Raw genomic sequence first — 21,808 nt, 5'->3', positions numbered from 1 at the left:
CTTCTATTTCCATACCATAAGTCAGAACAAGATCTAAGATATGATTAAAGTGGTGGGTGGACTCATTTACTTTTTGAGCAAAGCCAATAGAGTCTAATAATAGATTAAATGCAGTGTTGAGGCTGTCATTCTCAGCATCTGTGTGGATGTTAAAATCGCAATCTTCTCGTGTTTTTAGCAGTAAAATATCTCCACATTCTCGTCTTTAGCGTGCGATTAAACCTCTCGACAACCGAGGCTTTCAGATCACTTGCGGTGGCAAAATGTAGAATCCGGTGTTTTTTCATTAAATCCTTGAACGGTTTGTTAAAAAACTCTTTCCCGGCATCAGTCTGCATCTTCAGAGGCACCCCGCTCTGCTTTAAGAGTGAGGCAAAGGCCTGTGAGACTTCGCGCCCTTGCTTTGACTTCAGAGGTCTGGCATACGCTTTTTTTGAGAAGATATCGATAACAGTCAGCAGGTACTTGTACCCGTCGTTAAAATCTGATAACCCCTGCATGTCGCATAAATCCGCCTGAAATTGGTTAAGCGGGTTTGTGACAAATACTCTATTTCTTGGAAAATGCGTCCTGGCAGGTTTGTGTAATGTGTATGCATCTTCCCCCGACAGGAAATCTCTGATATGCTTCATACGAATTTTAGAGCTGTGTTGATCATGCAGAGCCCTGCGTAAACGCTCCGGCCCTCCAAAACTCCCCGGATTTACCGGACTATAATATACATCCTTCATTAAACCCTCATCACCCATCTTTTAAGACGGATCTCTTCAGAATGATGAACCGGATAGTCCTTTTGCATTTTTATATGTTTTAGCGACCATAAATATTAGTCTTTTGTTTTAAATTGAACTCTGATTCAGCACCGCGGAGAGCGCTCACAGAGCAGCCTCGAGCTTTTAATAAGACCGTGTTAAAACCCCTCATTAATTCATACGAGCACCTTTTTTCCACCAAAACCTCGTTTGTATGACTCTGTCTTGCAATATGAAGCGCCTTGAGGCAACTGTTTTGTTGTGGTTTTGGCACTATATAAATTTGATTTGTAAAACATTTCACCCTTTTTCAACAATATTATAGGAAAGAACACAGGCCGTATAAGGTTTAGAATATATGCTTTATTACATTCATTAAAGTCACACACAGAGAAAAAAGCAATTGTTCATGTTTATTAAACACAACATGCGTGAAGGAAAAAAGTATACGTTTTAAATAGGAGCTCTTGGAAACGTTAAATTGAACTCTGATTCAGCACCGCGGAGAGCGCTCACAGAGCAGCCTCGAGCTTTTAATGAGACCGTGTTAAAACCCCTCATTAATTCATACGAGCACCTTTTTTCCACCAAAACCTCGTTTGTATGACTCTGTCTTGCAATATGAAAAACATTTCACCCTTTTTCAACAATATTATAGGAAAGAACACAGGCCGTATAAGGTTTAGAATATGTGCTTTATTACATTCATTAAAGTCACACACAGAGAAAAAAGCAATTGTTCATGTTTATTAAACACAGCATACGTGAAGGAAAAAAAAGCATACGTTCACGTACAAAACTGGAAAACTCTCAGTAATACATCTCCCCCGCATTTACGGTTTATTTCAGTATTCAGCTGTAAAAGTGTAGGAACAATCTCCCCTCTGGACACCCCCATCTGTTTCACCCGGCACGCTATCACATCCACAAACAGAGTGTATAATGTAAGCAGATGCATCGTATTACACCGTGTAAAATCGTCAGTGGTCAAAACAGAGATTTTCAGTAATACGTTGTACAGAGATTTTTCAGATGAATGGAGAGCCGCGCTGTAGATATGATCTGTCCAGACTCCGGGCCCGGGGCGACGTCTGATAACGTCGAAGACCCTCTCCATAACGCATGAAGGCGGGGCGTCTGGGATCTCCAGCCTGCGAATGACTACCCGCTCCAGCTTATACGAGAGTCCACGTATAATATAAACTTCCCGCAAGCTTTGAAAGAGAATCATCACACAATTACCCATGACTGTAAAACAATATAATGATATTTAAAAAAAAACAAAAAAACAAACAAAAAAAAGCAGGTTTTTCTTCAGTCGTCTGGGTTATAGACGGCTACCATCCCCTCCAGGTCGAGATCTGCGTCTTCACCGAAACATGTGTACAGTTCGTTGATCTTTGCTTCAAAATTATCAGTGTATTTCAGCTCAGTGAGGATGTTTTCTACCACCCCCTGAACCCTCGCAGCCGATGGGTTGAGGAAGCGCTGGGCTAGGAGCTTTACCACAGCCGGGATGAAGGTCGGTCTCCAGAGTCTCACCATTAATCTCTCAAAATGTCCGGTAAAGAAATATTCATTTAACGGGTCCAGGCACTCGTGCTGGCGCTGGCTGGGGTGATCGATCTCACACCCGTAACAGAGTTTTTGTCTGTAACTTTTGATCACAGCAAAAGTAAGTGTGCCACGCCGACTTTCACCGTTTTCAGGAATTCCTCTGACAGGAACCCGTCAGGCCGGTCAGATGCGAAAGATGTGGCGTATTTCTCAGCCGGCTCGAGGTCTTGTACCTCCCGCGGACTCGCGGCCTCCGTGACAGCGGGAAGAGACCCCACGCCTCCCGGGCTGGAAAGCGCGTGAGAAGGATGGATCTCGCCCCAGACCGCCTCGAGCTGAACTCCCCACGGGCTCTCGTACCCACCGCGGGTCCGTGAAGCCTGGCTCAGAGAGGGCTGGTCTCTTCCACAGTCGAGCGCGCAGTCACAAGCGATGTCGTCGGCCGCTGCAATGGGAGAGGTTGAGGAGCTCATGCTGGTTCGTCGTCCGATGCTTGAATGAGATGTGGTCCCCTGGTTTTTATAGAAATCCCCGTGCATGCGGGGAGGAGCTACGTCAGAGTTTTTTTTATTTTTTTTATTTTATTTTTTATTTATTTTTTTTAAGTAAAAAGAGGGGCCAAGTTTTTTCGGACTTCGATAACGTCCCTCCAGGCCAGGCACCTTGTAAAGAGGCCCGTAATCCTGTCGTTGCAGGTGTTGAACATCTCATGCCAGCTCTCAGCCGCAGCTGTGACGCTTCTGACGTGGCCGCTGGCACTAACCCGCTCCAACTTAATTTCACCCTCAGAGACAGTGTCAGGAGGTCCACGCTGGAATATCACCCTATAGCGAGGCCCCTGGGCGCTGAGCCAGGTGAGTTGGAAGCGTGTTTTCTTCTTTTCCGGCGTCCGATCTCCTGGAGGTTCAGGGTTGACCGTGTCGCGAATCATCGAGCCCGCCGCCGCGGAGAAGACACCCCAATCGGCGGAAGTAAGCGCCACCCGTGGGGTTCCTCGAGTGGCAGTCTCACCCTCGGCCAGAGTGAAGAAACTTACTTGGGCATAATACGGGTCGAACGTGTAAGTTAAACGTTCGTGCCCCTCCAGGCTGTACGTCAGATCTTCCTCCGGTATCGGCTGGCTCAGACGGCTGACGTACATTCTCGCTTTTTTTGGGGCAAGCGAGCCTTCTGTTGTCATGGTGATGTTAACCGGGGTCTCGCAGATGTAGCGGAGGATCGGAGTTCGTCTCGCCATGGTGAATGCTGTATGTCACTCTATCGTCGAAAGGGGATTTTTAAACCCTTCTTCGTCCGCGGGGCGTAATTCCTTACCTTTTGCTCTAAAAACACCGTTTGGCGTAAGTGATAAGGAGCATTGTTTATTGTTCGGGCTCGGGGCAGCATCTCCGCTCAGCGGGTGTCCCGCGCCTCATGATCGATCGGCTAATATCTTAAAAGAAAACATCATCTGGCGTGAGTGATAAGGAGCATTGTTTATTGTTCTTCGGGTTCATCACCTCGGGGCAGCATCTCCGCTCAGCGGGTGTCCCGCCACACACACACACACACACACACACACACACACACCCACCCACACACACACACACACACACACACACACACACGCACTCACACAGACACAGCGTCTGCAACAGGTTTTACAGCCGTGGGGTCATGTTTCCGCGAGCGGCTCTATGCGTGGGTATTTGACCGTCTTGCTGCAAAGACTTACAGCCGAGAGAGACGGCTATTTGTTCCCCTTCTTTAATTTACGAATTAAAAAACAGAAAAGGAAACGTAATAATTTAAGAATTAAAGATATTAAAGGGGCATTAAATAATAGACAGTGATTTATGTTTAATTATTTCAGAATTAGTTAATTCTTTAATACATTAAAAAGATCTAGGTATTTTTAATCATTCTTTAATTCATGAAATAAAATGACATTAAAATATTAGACCCTGGGTGGGAGGGGAGGTATGGCTTGGAGGCGGTGCTTGGCCGGGGTTAGGGGAGGAGCTTGGGGGTGGGGCTAGGGGAGGAGCCAGGGGCGGAACTAGGGGAGGAGCCGGGGGCGGGGGCTTAGGGGCGGGACATACTGACGTCATCGACTCTGATTGGATGTGACGTCATAAGGGGCGGGGGCTCGGAGGCGGGACTAGGGGCGTGGCTTAGGGGCGGGGCATAATGACGTCATCGAGTATGATTGCCTGTGACGTCATAAGGGGCGGGGCTTGGAGGCGGGACTAGGGGGAGGGGCTTAGGGGCGGGACATAGTGACGTCATCAATTCTGATTGGCTATGACGTCATAGAGGGGGCGGGGCTTAGTGGCGTGGCCGATTTTGATTGGCAGCTGTCACTTTTTTGACGAAAGGTGGGTCAGTTTTCTCTCTGCTGTACTTTTCTGCCAGGGGCTGGGGCAATAAACAAGCAGGCCTGCATCACTTCAGGCTGCATTTCTAGACGCATGTTGTAGAATTTCAAACATCTGATATATTTCCAAAGCTGTTTTTGGTTGCAAAACTCTGACAATTGTCCTTGAACCTGGCACAAAGTGTGACATGAGTCCACCGTTTTTAGAACCATAAGCAAAGATAAAGCCACATTTCTTTCACAATGCTACTCTTTTGCCTAAGACAGCCAAAAATTGCAGTGTATACTGGCCATAAGAAGGACCTTTTCAAACATGAACCTAATGGTGCGTTTACACATAAGCAAGACGCGTTACAAATGTCATTTTTCTGTCATTCGTGACACATTCCTGACATTCTTAATGTGACTTAACGCATCTGAACAGGTTTCTTAATAGTGCGTGTTGGTGCGTGATATTGTTGATATTCGTGGAGCATGTTTTTGCCTGTCAAAAAATCTTCCACGAATGTCACACACCACCCTCATTTCGTCTCACGTCGTGGAGGTCGAAACTGAGCGTATTGATCCGTCTTGATGAATATTGATCCTTAACAGAATGTGACAACGTTCGTAGTGGTTCCTGTGATGGTTCTTGGAGCCCAGACTGTCACGCGTTATTACGAAGTGACACGGAAATTGTCAAGTTTTGACACGACTTGTAATGCGGCGTCACATTTCACTGAACGCCACGACGAATCAGTTTTCTGTCACGTGCACACAATTAAACCCGGCTCCGCAGCGTTCAGTTTGATGCAGTATGCTAAAGAGGAACAGTGACGCGAAGTCAGCGAAGTGTCGTTCCACAGTTCCTGCTGAAGCTCCTCAGGACGCTCCTGCAGGTGTTCCACCTGCTGTTGTAACCGATGAGGGGGAGAACGAGTCTGAGCAACCAGAGGAGCGAGAGGAGACTCACGTGCAGCCAGACATCTCTGCACCTCCTCCAGTCCGGCAGAGGAAGAAGTGCGCGCACAATTAAATCCTGCTGCACCGCATTCAGTCTGATTGCTGACACCAAGTCGACTAAAATTCTCATTTCAGTGCTCTTCAGCGCGCTCCTGCAGATGATCCACCTGCTGTATGCGCCTGATGTTTGGGAAAACGCACGAGACGAGAGCGGCACGAAGCCACACACCTGACTCTGTCCATCTCCTCCCTGCACCACTCCATGACACAGAGCCCAACTACGCATGCAGTCACAAAGTTCTTCTGAAACACTGGAGCGATCTGAATTGTTAGCAACGGTTGGATGAATATAGGTGTGTGTGTGGAGACAATTCACCTCGTTCACAACGTGACAGAACTTAATGATGCGCTGTTGCGTGCTATTGCGCGTAACAGCGCGCAACAACGCGGAACATTATTCTTGACCGTGCGTAATGGTTCCTGATAATTCTCCAGCAACATGTGCCATTAATCGTAATGCATGGTAACAGGTTGCAGCAGTTCCTGAGGAGACTTGACGCCTCTGCCCCGAATCATCACATTCGTGATCAGCGACCAAAAATGTGTACTTCATGGCATTCGTGACTTGTCGTCGTTATGTGTAAATGCAGCATTAGGGATCAACAGGGTACATACATGACTGGTCCAGTATGTCAATCACATGACCAATTCTCTTTTCAAACCATGTTTAGTAAAAATCTTTATTACTGGATTTACAGTTGGAGCCCCACTAAAACTTTCATGAAGCAGGTCTTCTCTGACAACATCTAATACATTAACAGTTTAGTAACAGGAAAAAATGGCAACTTAGGTCGAAGAATAGTTTCAAATAATTTTATCCTTTGCAACACCATATATATCATAAAAATGCTACATTTTGATGAGTTGCAGTTTCACACAGCTGAATACACTTACCAGCCACTTTATTAGGTACACCTGTTTAATTGTTTAACATAAGTAGCTAACCAGCCAATCACATGGTAGCAACTCATTGTAGTGAAGACAACTTGCTGAAGTTCAAACTGAGCATGAGAATGGGGATGAAAGGGGATTTAAATAACTTTGAATGTGGCATGGTTGCTGGTGCCAGACTGGCTGGTCTGAGTATTTCAGAAACCTGTTGATCTATTGGGATTTTCACACACAACCATCTCCAGGGTTTAAAGAGAATGGTCAGAGTGAATTGTGTGGATGAAAATGTTTTGCTGATGTCAGAGGTCAGAGAAGAATAGGCAGACTGGTTGAATGGGCAACTGCATGATACCAACATGTCAATGTGGACCAACATCCCAGAGAACTGTACTAACACCTTGTTGAATCTATGCCATGAAGAATTAAGGCACATCTGGAGGCAAACGGGAGTCCAACCTGGCACTGGAATGGCGTACCTAATAAAGTGGCCGATGAGTGTATATTTGGGGGTATGGACTGGTAAAAAATAATTTGAACACATCACTGTAGTCCCTTAAATTTATTTATTTTTACCCCTTTTACAGTTTATAAACAATTAACTGTGAAAATAACCATCTGTACCAATGAATAAAATAAATTCAGGGAGGAAATGAGATGGTGGTGGGTGGTGATCATGAGATGCTGTACAACTGGAGAACAATTGCAAACGTAGAAAGTGAGGCAGCTAGAAAGGTACAGGTGTGATGTCTGGGTAGAGAAAGGAAGACAAGGAGACTTTGTGGTGGAATGAGGAAGTACATGTACGAGTATGTATAAGGAAGAATAAAAAGAATTTAACTACTCAGTGACACGATGAAGTTTAGAGACGGTGGCACTAACAAAAAGACAGGATGTGGAGCTGGAGGTGGCAGAGCTGAAGATGTTGAGATTCTCTCTGGGAGTGACAAGAATAGACAAGATTAGGAATGAACATATCAGAGGGACAGCTCAGGTGGGACGGTTTGGAGACAAAGTCAGAGAGGTGAGATTGAGATGGTTTGGACATGTGCAGAGGAAGGACCCAGGGTATATAGGGAGAAAGATGCTGAGGATGGAGCCACCAGGCAGGAGGAGAAGAGGGAGGCCAAAGATGAGGTTTATGGATGTGCTGAGGGAGGACATGCAGGTGGTTGGTGTGACAGAGGAAGATACAGAGGACAGGGTGAGATGGAAACGATTGATCTGCTGTGGTGACCCCTAATGGGAACAGCCGAAAGACAAAGAAGAAGAAGAAGAAGTAACACGAAGTTAGGAGCAAAATGTGGCATAAAGTGAAGACAGAGGTAAAAAGGGCTTACTATATATACTGTAAATGAAGTTGAACATTAAGGAAGGAGTAAAGGACTCGTTCAGATGTTATTTCTTAATTGTTATTGCAATATTTTTGATGAAGCTTCTGAATTAAAGCTGAAAGTCTACACTATAAGCACTGTCTAAACCCAATGTTCTTGTCCATGTGAAGAGAAAAGGCAGCTATTCCAAATCAGAGGTACTGCATCAGCGTAGACAGTCAGCTAAGGCCCTGAGCTGAAAGACCCCTCCCGCCCCAAAGTACAGTTGATTGCCTTATTTTCCAGAAAATAAGTGTGGCTGTCACAAAAAAAGCCTCTTAAAGATGAAAAGAAAAAACAAACAAAAAACATATAGAAGTCTCACTGGAGTAATAGTGGCACTTTTTTCTGTATTATCAGCTCTTTAATTTGGGATTTTTGTACATTATTGTAATGTACTTTTTATTATTAGCACTTAGCCTTTTCATTGGAGTTTATTTTGTTTACTGCTTTAATTCATGGGAAAGCCCTGTTATAATTATTATCAGGGATGAGATTTTTCCGCAGATCCGTGGATTTCCGTCCAAATCCATTGAGAAATTTTTTTTTTTTGGGGGGGGTAAGAATGCAAAAAAAAATTAATGCCAGGAGTACCTTTGTTTAATAAAATTGTCGTCTATTCAGAACACTGAGTGGTCTTTTTTTGTTATCGCCGACGCAGCAAGGTCGATCAGTCCGTCAGTCAGCCGAACGCGGAAGTAAGGCTGTACTGATCAGTGACCAGTATGAAGTAGGTGCACAATGAGCATGTAGTGTAAGGGAGGTAACTGTGTAGTCTTTCAACTTCCAATATTCTGTAGTTTTCCCGAGACGGTATCGAAGCGCAGTCGAAGCTATTACTTACGCACCTTTTCATTGGTTATTACAAAGCTTATGACCAATCAGCGCAAAGGTTATATACGTATGCGTTTCTCCCGTCCTTTCCTTTCTCCCACCCTTACATGTATGTTTGTTGACAAGTGTGCCATGCTAAAAGTGGAGAATGCTGAAAATCAAGTAAGTGTAGTTATGAAAAAATATTTTGGTCACAAAAATACACATGTACAGTAGATGGTCTTAGTAAGGGTTTACAGTTTGAATTATAGATATGAACACCTGGCATTTATAGTAGTTTTTAATATAATTTTAGTGCAATTTACATGTTTTAAAACAGCAAAAATGCTTTGGCTTTGGACCCCCTGGCCAGGGCTCCACCCTGGACCCACCAGGGCCTGCGGCCCCTGGCTCATTTTCCTCTGAAAATCAAATTTGCCAATCTCATCCCTGTATTATGAATAATGAGCATGTGACTTTATATACATATATATACAAGTTGCACCATAGCAAATTCTCAGGAAGAGGTAAGGGGATGGGGTGATTTATACTCTCGAAAATACAGTATGTTAGATTACACAGATCACAGCAACTACAATTTTGTGAGAACCCCCTTAATCTATGATCAACCATGGACAGCCAAGGGGATCCCAGCGACATGTTTGGAAGGCCCCATATAATATAACCTGCTTCCAACTGCTTTGGAATTTCAGAGTAGCAACCTCCAAAACATCATAAAGTACACTTCTCCTCCAGCTACTGAAAATAAATAAATAAATGAGGAAAAAAGAGATACCAAGACGATATAAAGAAAATTAAAAGACAGGGGCGTGTAATGATATGGTGAGGTGGGAGACCCTTATTGTCTGGGGTCCCCTGAGTCCCTTGAAACGTCTCTGGTCCAGATGAGACATAAAAAATTGTCAATTTTGACAGAATTGATGGCCCACTTCTTTCCCCTCACACAACTCAAAGAGAAATAGTGCAAATATCGGAAACCCAGGCACCGCCGAAGCTCGTCTTAAAAAAGCCTTTCCTCCTGACACACCGTTAATGACGTGATGACAGAAGATCCAGTCAGAGAGCAGCACACTTTTAGCTACATCACTCTGCATGTGAGAAGATGACGATGAACTGATTTAATGTATGTTCACGAGTGCTAGATCCGATAGACGTGTTTATTCCAACACCCTTAATGATAACTTCTAATTTAAGACGTACTAGCTCGTGCTAGCTTTAAAACCGAGGTAACCTACATGTTGCCGTATCCACATCAACACAAACCATAACAATGGCGGCCAGTCTGAATTGTTATTCAAACCAATTAATTTTTGTTTACAATTGATTATCAGCGTCACAGCAATGGAGAGCTGCAAACCCGGATGGCTAGCAGGTAGCGAACAGCTAAACGGGGGAGGGGAGGTCATTCATTGGTTCCGGCTAGTGTTACCTCGCTTGCCTATAAGCTGTCAAACAACTCTTCAAGTGATAAAAAAAACCGTGCAGTAACGTAATTAATTGAATTAACCCCCATACCTGTAAGTGCTCCTGGAACCGAATCGGTAGTATCTGAGCCATTGTGTGTTTTCCTGGGCTTCTTCGGCTAGCAGAACAGCTAGCTAGCTGGGCAGTAGCACCGCGCTAGCTACGACCTCCTCACTGCTGCTGTAGGTCGGAGCCAGCGGGAAGGGGAGGGGAAAAAACACACACAATACGAATTATGTGGCGTTTACTAATAATGATAACGAAATCTACCTTGAAAAATCGTGTTATATACCCTACGTAGCGTGTGTGCTTCCCGCACTGTATCCGCTGATCTGTCCGAAATCCGCAATGGCGGCGGCAACGGTTCAAAGGCTTTTTCAATCCGGAAACATCCAGGGAACTGTAGCACACTTACCCCGAAGAAACTTATTAAATATTTAGTTTAACTTGAGCTTTCTTAATTTCCCATATTGTGACGTGTGAATTTATAAATGATATAGTCATCCCTCCATTTTTTTTTAATATACATCACTTGTAGAGCCAGTTTTCTTTGGACAAGCACATTTCCAAGGCACTGAATGTATTTCATTTAGATTATTAACAAATGCAAAGTTTGGTACAGTGTGGCAAATCTGTGCAGCAGGGGGTTCTAAAAAAAACTGTGCAGAGAGGTGAGGGAAGCCACCAAGACGTGGTCAAAGGTGTTATCAGCTGTTCTGGCTGTGAATGAAGAAACTGCCCAAAGTGCAACTTTTTCTGTCGCAACTTCGTGGTGGAGAGGGGAATAAATTATTTATATACCACAAATCTAGGCTTTGTGACTTCTGATAAAATGTCATTCGTTCAAGCTGTGTAACTGGTGGTACATGGACAAACGCTGGTTCTAAGTTGGTGCAGCCAGAGATCAGATACTTCCTTCACCCTTGCCCTTGGTTGGACAAAATTATTGGGCTTGGGCCTTAATGTCATGTGACATGGTGACCTTCACCAACATTTGGCAAAGTTGGACTAAGCATCCCAGCATGCATCACAGCATGACGTTATACTTCTCATTTTAAAGCAACAGGTAATTTATTTGATATATTTTAAAGGAGGCCTCACCTCAATGACTAGCACTGTTAGCTACAAACTTTAATATCTTGAAAGAGCGAGGTGCAGATTCCATTTAATAACTCAGTTGATATACAACTGATATCTCAACTCAAACTAGCACAGGTCAACGCCAGTGGTATTAAACTTTGTTGAGAGTCAGGTGGTTCTAGGTCCACTTTTTAAAAAGACTTGAAATTTTGGTGATATGTCCTACATTAAGAGAACTGAGCCAGAGTTCTTACATAAGAATAATTTAAAAGCAGTCGGTTTATATTTAAAATTTTAAACTTCATTTAATCTTAGTATCAAAATATGTAGATACTTCAGCATTAAAAGAGCTATATGTCCAATCTGTATCCATTTTCCAGTTTATCTCAATTACCTTCAGAATTACGAAGTCCCATCTCTATTATAATTCTTTTTAAAAGAAATGTCCAAAATTTACTTAAAGGTTCATACTCTCTAAAACACAATTTCAAAAGGGCCAGTCTGAAAATGAATACTTTGTAAACACCTTTCAAAAAATTTAACATAACACCATTAGTGATTGATTTAGACAACAAAGACACAAGTTGGTCCGTCTGATACTCAAGGCACCAGCTGTAACAAAAATGTTTATTTGGCAAAATATTCATAAAACGTTTCCCAAAGTGATCAGTTAATCATGAAACCAGTATTTACGCTGAACAGACCCTTCTGATATGGAACCAAATCCCGTTAAGGGCAATTAACTGTTTAGGCATGCATATGTAAAATCAGGATACATACATTTATGTTAGAACTGACAAAATAGAACTATATACTTCTATGTCAATACATTATATATATAGTTCTACACTGTCAGATTCACTCTACTTTTGTTAAAAGTGGGCATAAGCAGTAAATTCTCAGCAAATGGCCTGTAAATTACAGGGCACAATGTGCCATTGAGGTCTAATGTTTGTGCAGTGTGACTCCAATTTCGATACTACTTCACAGTTGGCACGTGTACAAAAAAAAAAAAATCTGATATATCCATATCATGTCTTTTAAATCAGCTAAACTGGCACAACACTTTAGAGAAAACATTTCTACCAGGTGCCAACTCTAGCATCAGAGGACTGATGCATATTCTGCACATTAGGCAAATTCATATTTTGACTTCTTTGTGGCTTTATCATGAAACCAGTTATACCAGTCAATCACAAATGTTTTACTGATTATTATAATTTTTTGATCAAAACTCTAGCTACATTGGTAGCAGAGAACTTATGAACATGTTTTTGGATTACTTTTTGCTTGACCCGTTTCAATCAGCTGGAGACACTAACCCAATTAATATTCCCACCAAATCTGGTGAAAATTCATACAGGTGTTTTACAGTATGTATGTTTTGTTTTTAAAGTAATGTTTACAGTGCTCCAACTCATCCTTCCGCTGTAGAAAAGGATATTTCTGTTACCAAATCAGACAGCTAGTCATCCTAGTCAAGGTTGACAAGAAGCATAGTTGGACACTATTTACTTATTGTGGGGTAAATCGTCCCCATTTTCAAGCCTTTAGAGAAAATGAGATTATTCTGAAATTTGTGAGGCATGGTCTCAACAAGACATGTTGCTGAATGAGACGTAACACATACCATCTATTCCTACATGGCTTTTTGTTGCACTTTCACAGTGGGTCAAACACCACACACCGTCTTTTTAAACTACCAGAGCTCCTGACCACAAACCTAACCATAACCTAGTCCCTTTAGGTTGACTAACAACATGTCAAATGGACACCAAGTCCAGGAGCTGACTGTGTGTCATCACAAACATTTATTCAAAACATTTCCTGGAAGGTGAAGTTGGCCGTTAATCTGACCCCAACCACGATGGCTCCGTGGGTCAGTCTCCACATTCAGCTGTTTCCTTGTTGCTTCCATGGCTCCTGTATCTCTTATAAAGCCAAGCAAAGGCCTTTTTGCTGGAATTTATGGGTGATTCTTTAACTACGGGCACTATTGGCCTTGTAAATGTAATTTCCACCACACCATTGCCTTACAATATAAAGTGCCTTGGGGCAACTGTTTGTTGTGATTTGGCGCTATATACATGTGCTCTGATGTTACTGTTTATCTCCATAGAAACTACCCACACAATCTTTCATACAAACTTTTTAAAGGGACATTATTGTTGTGGTGGAAATTACGGAAATAGTGTGGGACAACTACATTTTGTTTAAAAAAATCACAACAGTTGTATGACATTGAATACCCCAATTATGTTTTGATTATTTTACTGATATTTTATTCAGAGATATTTTAAAACATTAGAAAAAATGTTGTTTACTATTCATTTTATCATTGAAGATCATAAGTCTGGGTGTGGGACAAGCACAAAACGGCAATACTTGCATATAATGATGCTGAAAAAAGGTGAAAAAGTCATCATAGACTACTAGGACAAATTTCTTCAAACACTTTCATTGTAAAGATAACTATAAAAGTGTGAAATTTCCCCTTTTTTCTTTTTTTCATAAAATATGATCAAGGGACATAAAAGTGCCCATAGTCTAAGAATCACCCTTGAGCATTTTAAAAAAGGCACAATTGTCACCTATGAACAATATGTTTGGTGTGTGTTCTGTATTAAACAAAATACCACAAGATTTCAAGTTTATTATCCTCTGAGATTTGAACTCTGTTGAATGGACTCAGACTCCAGCGGTCCAAATGTTACATCACAGAGCAGGCAGATATTAAGAGTGTTACACTTGTGCATTTGGCTTTTATGCAAAGAAACTCATAAATCAGGAATACAAATATTAATGAAGTTTTGAGTCAACACAGGATCAGGAACACCTGATTCTTTGGTGGGACGATAATAAACTATAACCAACACAGGTCCTGTTGGCACTTGGTACTAAAATAAGGACTTCAGAGTCAGGGAGTTTCAACACTAAAACCTCCACTCAACTGACAAAGTTTTACAGTGTGATGCAATTAAAAAAAGCATTTGAAGAAGCAGCTGTATTCGACTATAAAGGCATTTCTAATCCAGTGTCTCTAAGCTGTTTTCTTTGTATTTCAGTGTAAAAAGTCTAGACTACAAGAAAAATGAAAAACCCCAAATATCACAAAAAATAAATCCCCATTCACCAGACATTTCAATTAAAAATAGAAACAATTTTTTTCTGAAATTTTCCCTCAAAACAAATATATTTTTCTATATATATATATATATATATATGTATATATATTTATTCTCAAGGCAGTTGGTCATGGCCAAATTAATTGACCTCATGGCCATTTTTCTATTTCAAGGCTAGAAAACACAGCTAGAACAAGGAAAAAACTTAATTCGAAGTACAGTACAGGACCACTGCACTGGCCAACAAATCATTGCTTACTGTGAGTGTGAGGGAACAGTCTTTCAGGGCAGTGTGGCACCACAACACACTTCCTCTGGAGCAAGTGCAATGCAAAGAGAATACTTCCTCATGTCATAAAACTACAAGTCACTCCTCTTTCACAGCACTGGTCACCCATCAGATTCAATTTACTCATGTCCTCTTCTTCCCCAAAATTAATTATTTTAACTGGCAGTGATGGAGGGTTGTGCTGTGCTGTTAGTGCTTCACCACTGCTGACAGTTATAAATCCACATATGGAGAGGCAGTGGTCACCCCAACACGTATGTCAGTCACCCTGTAGTAGTCATCCTTTAGCAATTATTTGTTTTTCCACCTCTGTCTTGAGAATTAGACAAAATTATATTAATTCTGACAGGTGTGGCGACTGTGCTACAGAATTACTTGGAGGTTGAACAAATGCATGCCCCCTAAAAAAGATTTAAAGAACTCTTTCCACATCCCAGCATGCCAGCGTGTTTCTATTACAGTAACACAATATGATGTCCCTGAATACTGCTCCTCAGTAAGTGGCATGTCTGATAGCAGAAGTTACAATTCGCAGGATTTCTGCACACATGCTATGATGAGAGTACATAATGAAGAAGTGCAACTGAGCTACAGCACAAGCTCTTAACTGGCTTAGATGTACAGACACAGCAGGCAGGGGGTGTTTGTATTATGAATTAACACAGCACTAACTACAATATTCAGAAGTGACCGTCAAAAACTGCAAGATGGTGGTGTAAAGAGGTTCCCTGGAGTTATGAAGTGAATATGAATGATTTTTACTCATAAGCATGAATGTATCTGTGTAGAAGAGAAAGTACATTGGAGAAAATGAAATATCCCTGGGCTACACGGGAGGGTGCAATTGACGGATGGTCAAAATGGGCCTTAAGGTCCTCCAGCTATCTCAGCCCTCCGTCACATCTGACAATTTGCAGAACTATGTGCTTTGCTTTTGCAGCTCCTGAACCAAGGCTGTGACAGAGGAGAGGAGAAACAGTCAGTGAGTACCACTATACACAAGCAGAAACTCAATCACGTGTCTTGTTTAGGGCCCCTTCACACACAGTGCGAAGTTTGGTCGACGTTTGGTCGATTATGGTGAAACAGCGTGAAACAGTTCAAAATCAGCGCACCACGAAACATCGCGCTGATTGGCAGGCTTGCATGAACCCGGTGCGAGAGTTTGTGCACCTTCAATAATTTTGTGTCTTTCAAGCAGTAACAGTGCCAGGTGCAGCACATGGCACCGCTTATGTGGAAGAAATAAAAAAATAAAACTAGCTGGTACCTGTGGGACCACATCACACCACTTATGTGGAATCATTAAAAAAAAAAAAAAAAACACCCACGGGACACGAACTCACACCTTTCAAAAGCTGTGATTACCAGTCAGTGACTTTACAACTGAGCTACAGGCTGTTCTTTGAAAGCTGCAGGAATCTGCCTCATATCAGGAAGGACATGGAAGTATTACAAAAATTTTTTAAATCACACACCATATAAAAACACCACATTTATCAAGCGAGCAACACAAATATGATCTGTCTGTTTCTCTGTTGATGACCCATGTTCCCAGACATACAGTCATGAAATGACATGAATGAGAAGCAGTGTGCTCTGATGTCCACAACTACTGTTCCGGTGTGTTCAGTCAGTCGCGCGTGTCGTGGATGGCGCACCCCAGCACAGACACCGCATCATGTGGAACAGAGCTCAAGTGGGTGACGTGATGTCAGATCGCCCGCTGCATATTCTTACTGATGTTCCGTTTCAACCTGGCAGGCTGTCGATGTCCACTCTGTGCGTGTGCTCGCTAGCTTCAACTTGTCACCATCTCGATATATGTTTTTATTTATGTCCACGTAAATACAGCAATCAGACACACGCACCTCACAGTGGACAGTTGGTAGTCCATGTCTGTCCAAACACAGTAGGTCTTGTCCAGCTGGAATGTCCAGAATAATAGATCACCACAGCTGCTTCTGTCATAGCCACACCACCTGTCAGTTCTCAGGGCACACACCAAAGCCACACTCATGTGGTACTTAGACAAATTTCTCCATCAGTACGATAGTAGTCATCTGGAGTCTGTTATCATGCCAAGAGTGCGACTGGCCACACATTTTCTAAGTGCCATGCGAGCGGAGATAGATGTTAGTGTGTGTCACCTGTAATTTGGCCGACACCTGCCGCAAGAGGGTGCGATGGGTTCGCACAGCGCACACTTTGTCTTTCAGCCGCTGGTGTGCGCAAATAGTTGTAACAACAGGTGTACGAAGCGTTGGACACCTCTTGCATTCTTGACAATTGAGTCAAGGATGCCTCAACTGTCCACCTCTACAAGCGGAAAGGAAATAGGAAAGTATGCGACAACCACCGTGGCATCTCGCTGCTTTCCATTGCTGTAAAACTGTTCGCCAGAATCCTCCTGAACCGGCTCAACACACATCTCGAGCAATGCCTGCTACCAGAGAGCCAGTGTGGCTTCAGGAGTGGACGCAGCACTGTGATCTTTGCTGTGCGGCAACTTCAAGAGAAGTGTCAGGAGCAGAATGTTGCCCTCTACATTACCTTTGTGGATTTTACCAATGCCTTTGACACTGTCTGCCGGGAGGGATTGTGGATGATTATGGCCAAGTATGGATGCCCCGAAAAGTTCATCTCACTGGTCTAGCAGTTCCACTATGGCATGTATGTGAGAGTCCAGGACGATGGAGAGTACTCATAGCCCTTCCCCGTGACCAATGGCGTAAAGCAGGGCTGCATGCTGGCCCTACCTTGTTCAGCATGATGTTCTCTGCCATGCTCAATGAAGCCTTCCGGGATGGCGATATCGGTATTGAAACGAAACGTGAACTGTCTACAGTCACCATGCCAGACAGCTGAACGCCTTCCACATGAGGTGCCTGCGAACATTGCTCCGCAATGTTCCAGACACAGAGGTTCTCGAGCAAGCTCAGATGGAGAACATTTGCGCCACACTCATGCGCTCCCCGCTTCGATGGGCCGGCCATGTACACCGCATGGAAGACAACCGCCTCCCAAATCATCTATTCTATGGGGAGCTCAAGGAAGGGAGGACAGCGAAAGCACTATAGGGAAACCCTCAAAGCCTCCCTGAAGTGCTGTAACATCCCCCCTGAATCCTGGGAAGAAGTTGCACAAGACCACCCTGCTTGGTGCACCTCAGTTAAAACAGGCGTAGCGGACTGAAGTAAAACGCATCCAAAAACTGCAGCAAAAGCGACAACACTGGAAGGACTGGTCAAGCTCTCTTTCCCAGCCAGACATTTCATGCCCACATTGCAGCAGAAAAATCAGAGCGAAGACCGGATTGGATAGCCATCTTCGTACACATATTACCTAGTGACGAATGTGAAGAAAAATGGTCATCTTCGCTCGCAAAGGACAAACATCACGAGGCGTTAGAGGCAGGGACGATTTCACACGGTTTGCACACAATTCCTGTGTCATGCGCACTAAGTGCACACTTTGTCCAAACTTCGCACTATGTGTGAAGGGGCCCTTACAGACAGCACAATCTCACCTCCAATTATTTCCTCTTTGACTTTTTGCAGCTCTTTCCGCACCTCCTCGAGAATCTCCTGCAGCAGAATTAACCAGAATGTTGTCGGTCATGACATCACAGAAGTGTAACCTATCACTTTGGCTCAGTTCTTTTGGCCCTGAATTTGTTCCGTTATAATATATACCTGTTTCATTTTCTCTAAATCTGAGTCATCAGTTCCACCTGCATCATTACTGCTGCCTGCAGGCTTCATCCTGTATAAGAACAGGAAAACAAACCAATAAATACAGAAATCTGGTGGCATCTGGGTTTCCCCACCCTCAAACAATGATGAAGCTCCATGGATTTATGATGACAGGGCCACTGTAAATGAGACAAGTCACCATATCACCACAGACAAAAACAATATAAACGCGCACACAGCCAGAGACAACGTGAAGGATATAACTCATATAACCACCATGACTTTTCATTTTACAAGTAGTTATTGACCTTGAAGTGACAAATCGTCAGAACAATTACCAAAAAGGACAGCACCAGCTCTAATGCTCAGAAATGCTATGTGCACAGAAATATTCTTTACATTGTCAATGTCTACAGTGACAATCAAAGGTGCCTTTCCACTCCAGTACTGTAACTCAGCAACCTGTACCTGATTGGTAGGGGTGCTATGTCTTTTTCCTTTTCTAAGGTACCACAGACCTTATCTTGGCTCTGATGCAGGGGTTGTAGGTTTTGGCAGACTAGGACTAGGTTCATGTTAGTTTAACAGTGTTGTTAGTGTTGTTTGTGTGTTTTTGTAGTTCCATACAAACTACATTGGTTTTGTCAGTTTAGTTAAGTGTTACCATGACTAAGACATGTAGTGTGTTTGATGCCTTTCGCCACCATCTGTTTCTGGGTCTGTAAAAATAAAAGCACCTGCTTGTGGCAAAATGGAGAAAAGACAAAAAGCTCTATGTGTTTGTATATATAACTTCGATCATGCACAAACTGGGGAGAGCTGATATTTGCTGTTTGGTATGCTTATGTATTTTCGGTCTAGGATGAATGCCACCAAAATAGAAAGTTGTTAGGACTAATATTTTTGGAGAAACTACAGATATTAGCTAACAAGACTGAACAACGGACGTTGATAATTACATTATGGACTCACACGCCATTCTAGCAGGGGGCGGTAAATCATTATATATTAAAAGTGTGCATGATTTTTTTTTTAGTAAGTTCAACGTAAGTACATAATTGTGAAGGTGTTAAAAATACATGGATGACACAAGAAAGTGAAAACACTTATTTCCATTGTGGTCCATTTAAAAATAAATGACAAAATACAGTAAAATAATAATGATAATAATAACTGTGTATATGATAACAAGAACCTAAACAATTTACAAATACATTAACATTAAAAATTTACATAAATAACAGGAAATAAAAGCCACGCCACTCCAACTCATTATAGAAACTTTGCATAATTTATTACCACCCTTGAAAAATGTCAGCTACCCATTTCAATTTTCAATTTCACTTTATTTTCATTTATATAGCACCAAGTCACAACAGAGTTGCCTCAAGGCGCTTCATAAAGTAAGGTCTAACCTTACTAACCCCCAGAGCAACAGTAAGGAAAAGCTCCCTCTCAGGAAGAAACCTCAAGCAGAGCAGACTTGATTATATATATATATATATATATATATATATACATATATATATAACACACACACACACACACACATATACATATACACACGAGGTCTGTGAGAAAAGTATTCGTGCGCATACGTGAGTTTTTTCACGCCTGTCGGTTGCGTCATTCGCCTGTGGGCAGGCTTTGAGTGAGCACTGGTCCACCCCTCTCGTCGTTTTTTCATTGCGAGGAAATGGCGGAATGATTTGGGCTTTGTTCCATCAGAATTTTTTCAGAAACTGTTAGAGACAGGTAGCTGGAAACCATATGGAAAATTCACATGGCTTTCGGTGAAAATTTTATGGGCGTCATAGAGATTAAGGAGTGTTACTACCGCTTTAAGGACGGCCCACAATGGCACACGGCGCGCCGCGCTCCGAGCCGCGATCGACAGGCAGAAACCACCATTTCATTTCTAAACGGATCGCTGTGTCGATCCGGGACCGTCGTGTGCAATTTCTCTGGTTATCACAAGAGCTGGACATCAGCCATTTTCCGGCAAATTGTGGGCCGTCCTTAAAGCGGTAGTAACACTCCGTAATCTCTGTGAAGCCCATAAAATTTTCACCGAAAGCCATGTGAATTTTCCGAATGGTTTCCAGCTGTCTGTCTCTAACAGTTTCTGAAAAAATTCTGATGGAACAAAGCCCAAATCATTCCGCCATTTACTCGCAATGAAAAAACGACAAGAGGGGTGGACCAGTGCTCGCTCAAAGCCTGCCCACAGGCGAATGACGCAACCGACAGGCGTGAAAAAACTCACGCATGCGCACGAAGGTTCAAGCTTGGCGGACGTAAAAACATATGAATCAAATCCATATGGGGGTGTAATTACTCTAACAGAACAAGCAAACAAAAGCAGGTGCAAAATGATGCCCACAAAAATCTCATCTCTGACTACAAACTGTTGGCCCAAAAGCCTGTTATGTGCATGCCATCCTTTGGTCCATTAGATGGTGCCATCAACTGTAAGAAGTGCCACCTGAGTTTGCTCCAACGACGCTGTGCTAACCTAAAGTGAAAAGAAGAGGAAGGAAAATGAAGGTCATGGGTGAACGGGGCAACTTGTATACCTGGAACTTTGGGACAATGAGGAAGTGGAGTCCATACTCTTGGGGATGGAGTTATTCCTGCCAGTGAGACACATACACTGTCCACTTAGAATGGAACTGCAACATTACCCAACACACACACACACACACACACACACACACACACACACACACACACACACACACACACACACACACACACACACACACACACACACACACACACACACACACACACACACACACACACACACACCAGCAGCATTCATCACAACAAAAGGCACCATCCATATCACTCTCTTTCACACACACACGTAAAATGAGTTGAAACCCCAAACAAGCTGAACCGTCAGTTTTAAAAGCTGGTGGAACCCTACATTACCTGATCATAGAAGCTTTCTCCCAAGGTCTTCTTATGGTGTCTAAAAAGAAACAGGAATGAAAATGCGGCTGCTAACATTTACATTTTTTGTGACTATCACAATGAATTTGGTGGCATGCGACAGATAAGAATTTTCTCACCACTTTGACTTTGAGGCTCTGAATCATCCTATAAAGAAAAGCGCAAGACCTCCTGTTCAGACTGAGTCATATCCAGCCAGGTTGCTTTTTAAATACACCCATGATCTACAGTGTCAATCTACAAATAAGATCCATTTGCTCTGTAAATGGATTTCTAGACACAGAGACAGACCTTTTCCATCTGATGCAAACGGTCAGAACGCTTTACAATAATGGCTCACATTCACTCTCACACACACACACACGGATGTCAGGGTGCTGCCATGCAAGGCACTCCACTACACACAGGGAGCAACTAGAGGATTAATGACCTTAC

The 21,808-nt window shown here is 42.8% G+C and overlaps 1 protein-coding gene and 1 pseudogene across 1 annotated transcript in view; both read right to left on the bottom strand.

Annotated features, from left to right (window-relative positions):
• Positions 1-10,644, bottom strand: part of LOC117508938 — a 117,082-nt pseudogene extending 106,438 nt beyond the window's left edge.
• Positions 10,645-13,944: 3,300 nt separating this feature from the next.
• vaspb (vasodilator stimulated phosphoprotein b) overlaps positions 13,945-21,808 on the bottom strand; it is a 110,462-nt gene continuing 102,598 nt past the window's right edge. The window contains exons 6-11 of the mRNA XM_034168773.1: positions 21,493-21,520; positions 21,353-21,392; positions 20,992-21,048; positions 18,416-18,485; positions 18,250-18,307; positions 13,945-15,674 (exon numbers count right to left, since the gene is read on the bottom strand). Of these exons, the coding sequence (XP_034024664.1) occupies positions 15,640-15,674; positions 18,250-18,307; positions 18,416-18,485; positions 20,992-21,048; positions 21,353-21,392; positions 21,493-21,520 (288 nt within the window). The 3' untranslated portion in view covers positions 13,945-15,639. The remainder of the gene's footprint in view (positions 15,675-18,249; positions 18,308-18,415; positions 18,486-20,991; positions 21,049-21,352; positions 21,393-21,492; positions 21,521-21,808) is intronic.

This window comes from Thalassophryne amazonica, chromosome 4 (assembly GCF_902500255.1).
Source record: "Thalassophryne amazonica chromosome 4, fThaAma1.1, whole genome shotgun sequence".
NCBI classification, from domain to species: Eukaryota; Metazoa; Chordata; class Actinopteri; order Batrachoidiformes; family Batrachoididae; genus Thalassophryne; species Thalassophryne amazonica.
Note: the sequence above shows the minus strand (reverse complement) of the source record. Positions and strands in the feature narration are given on the sequence as shown.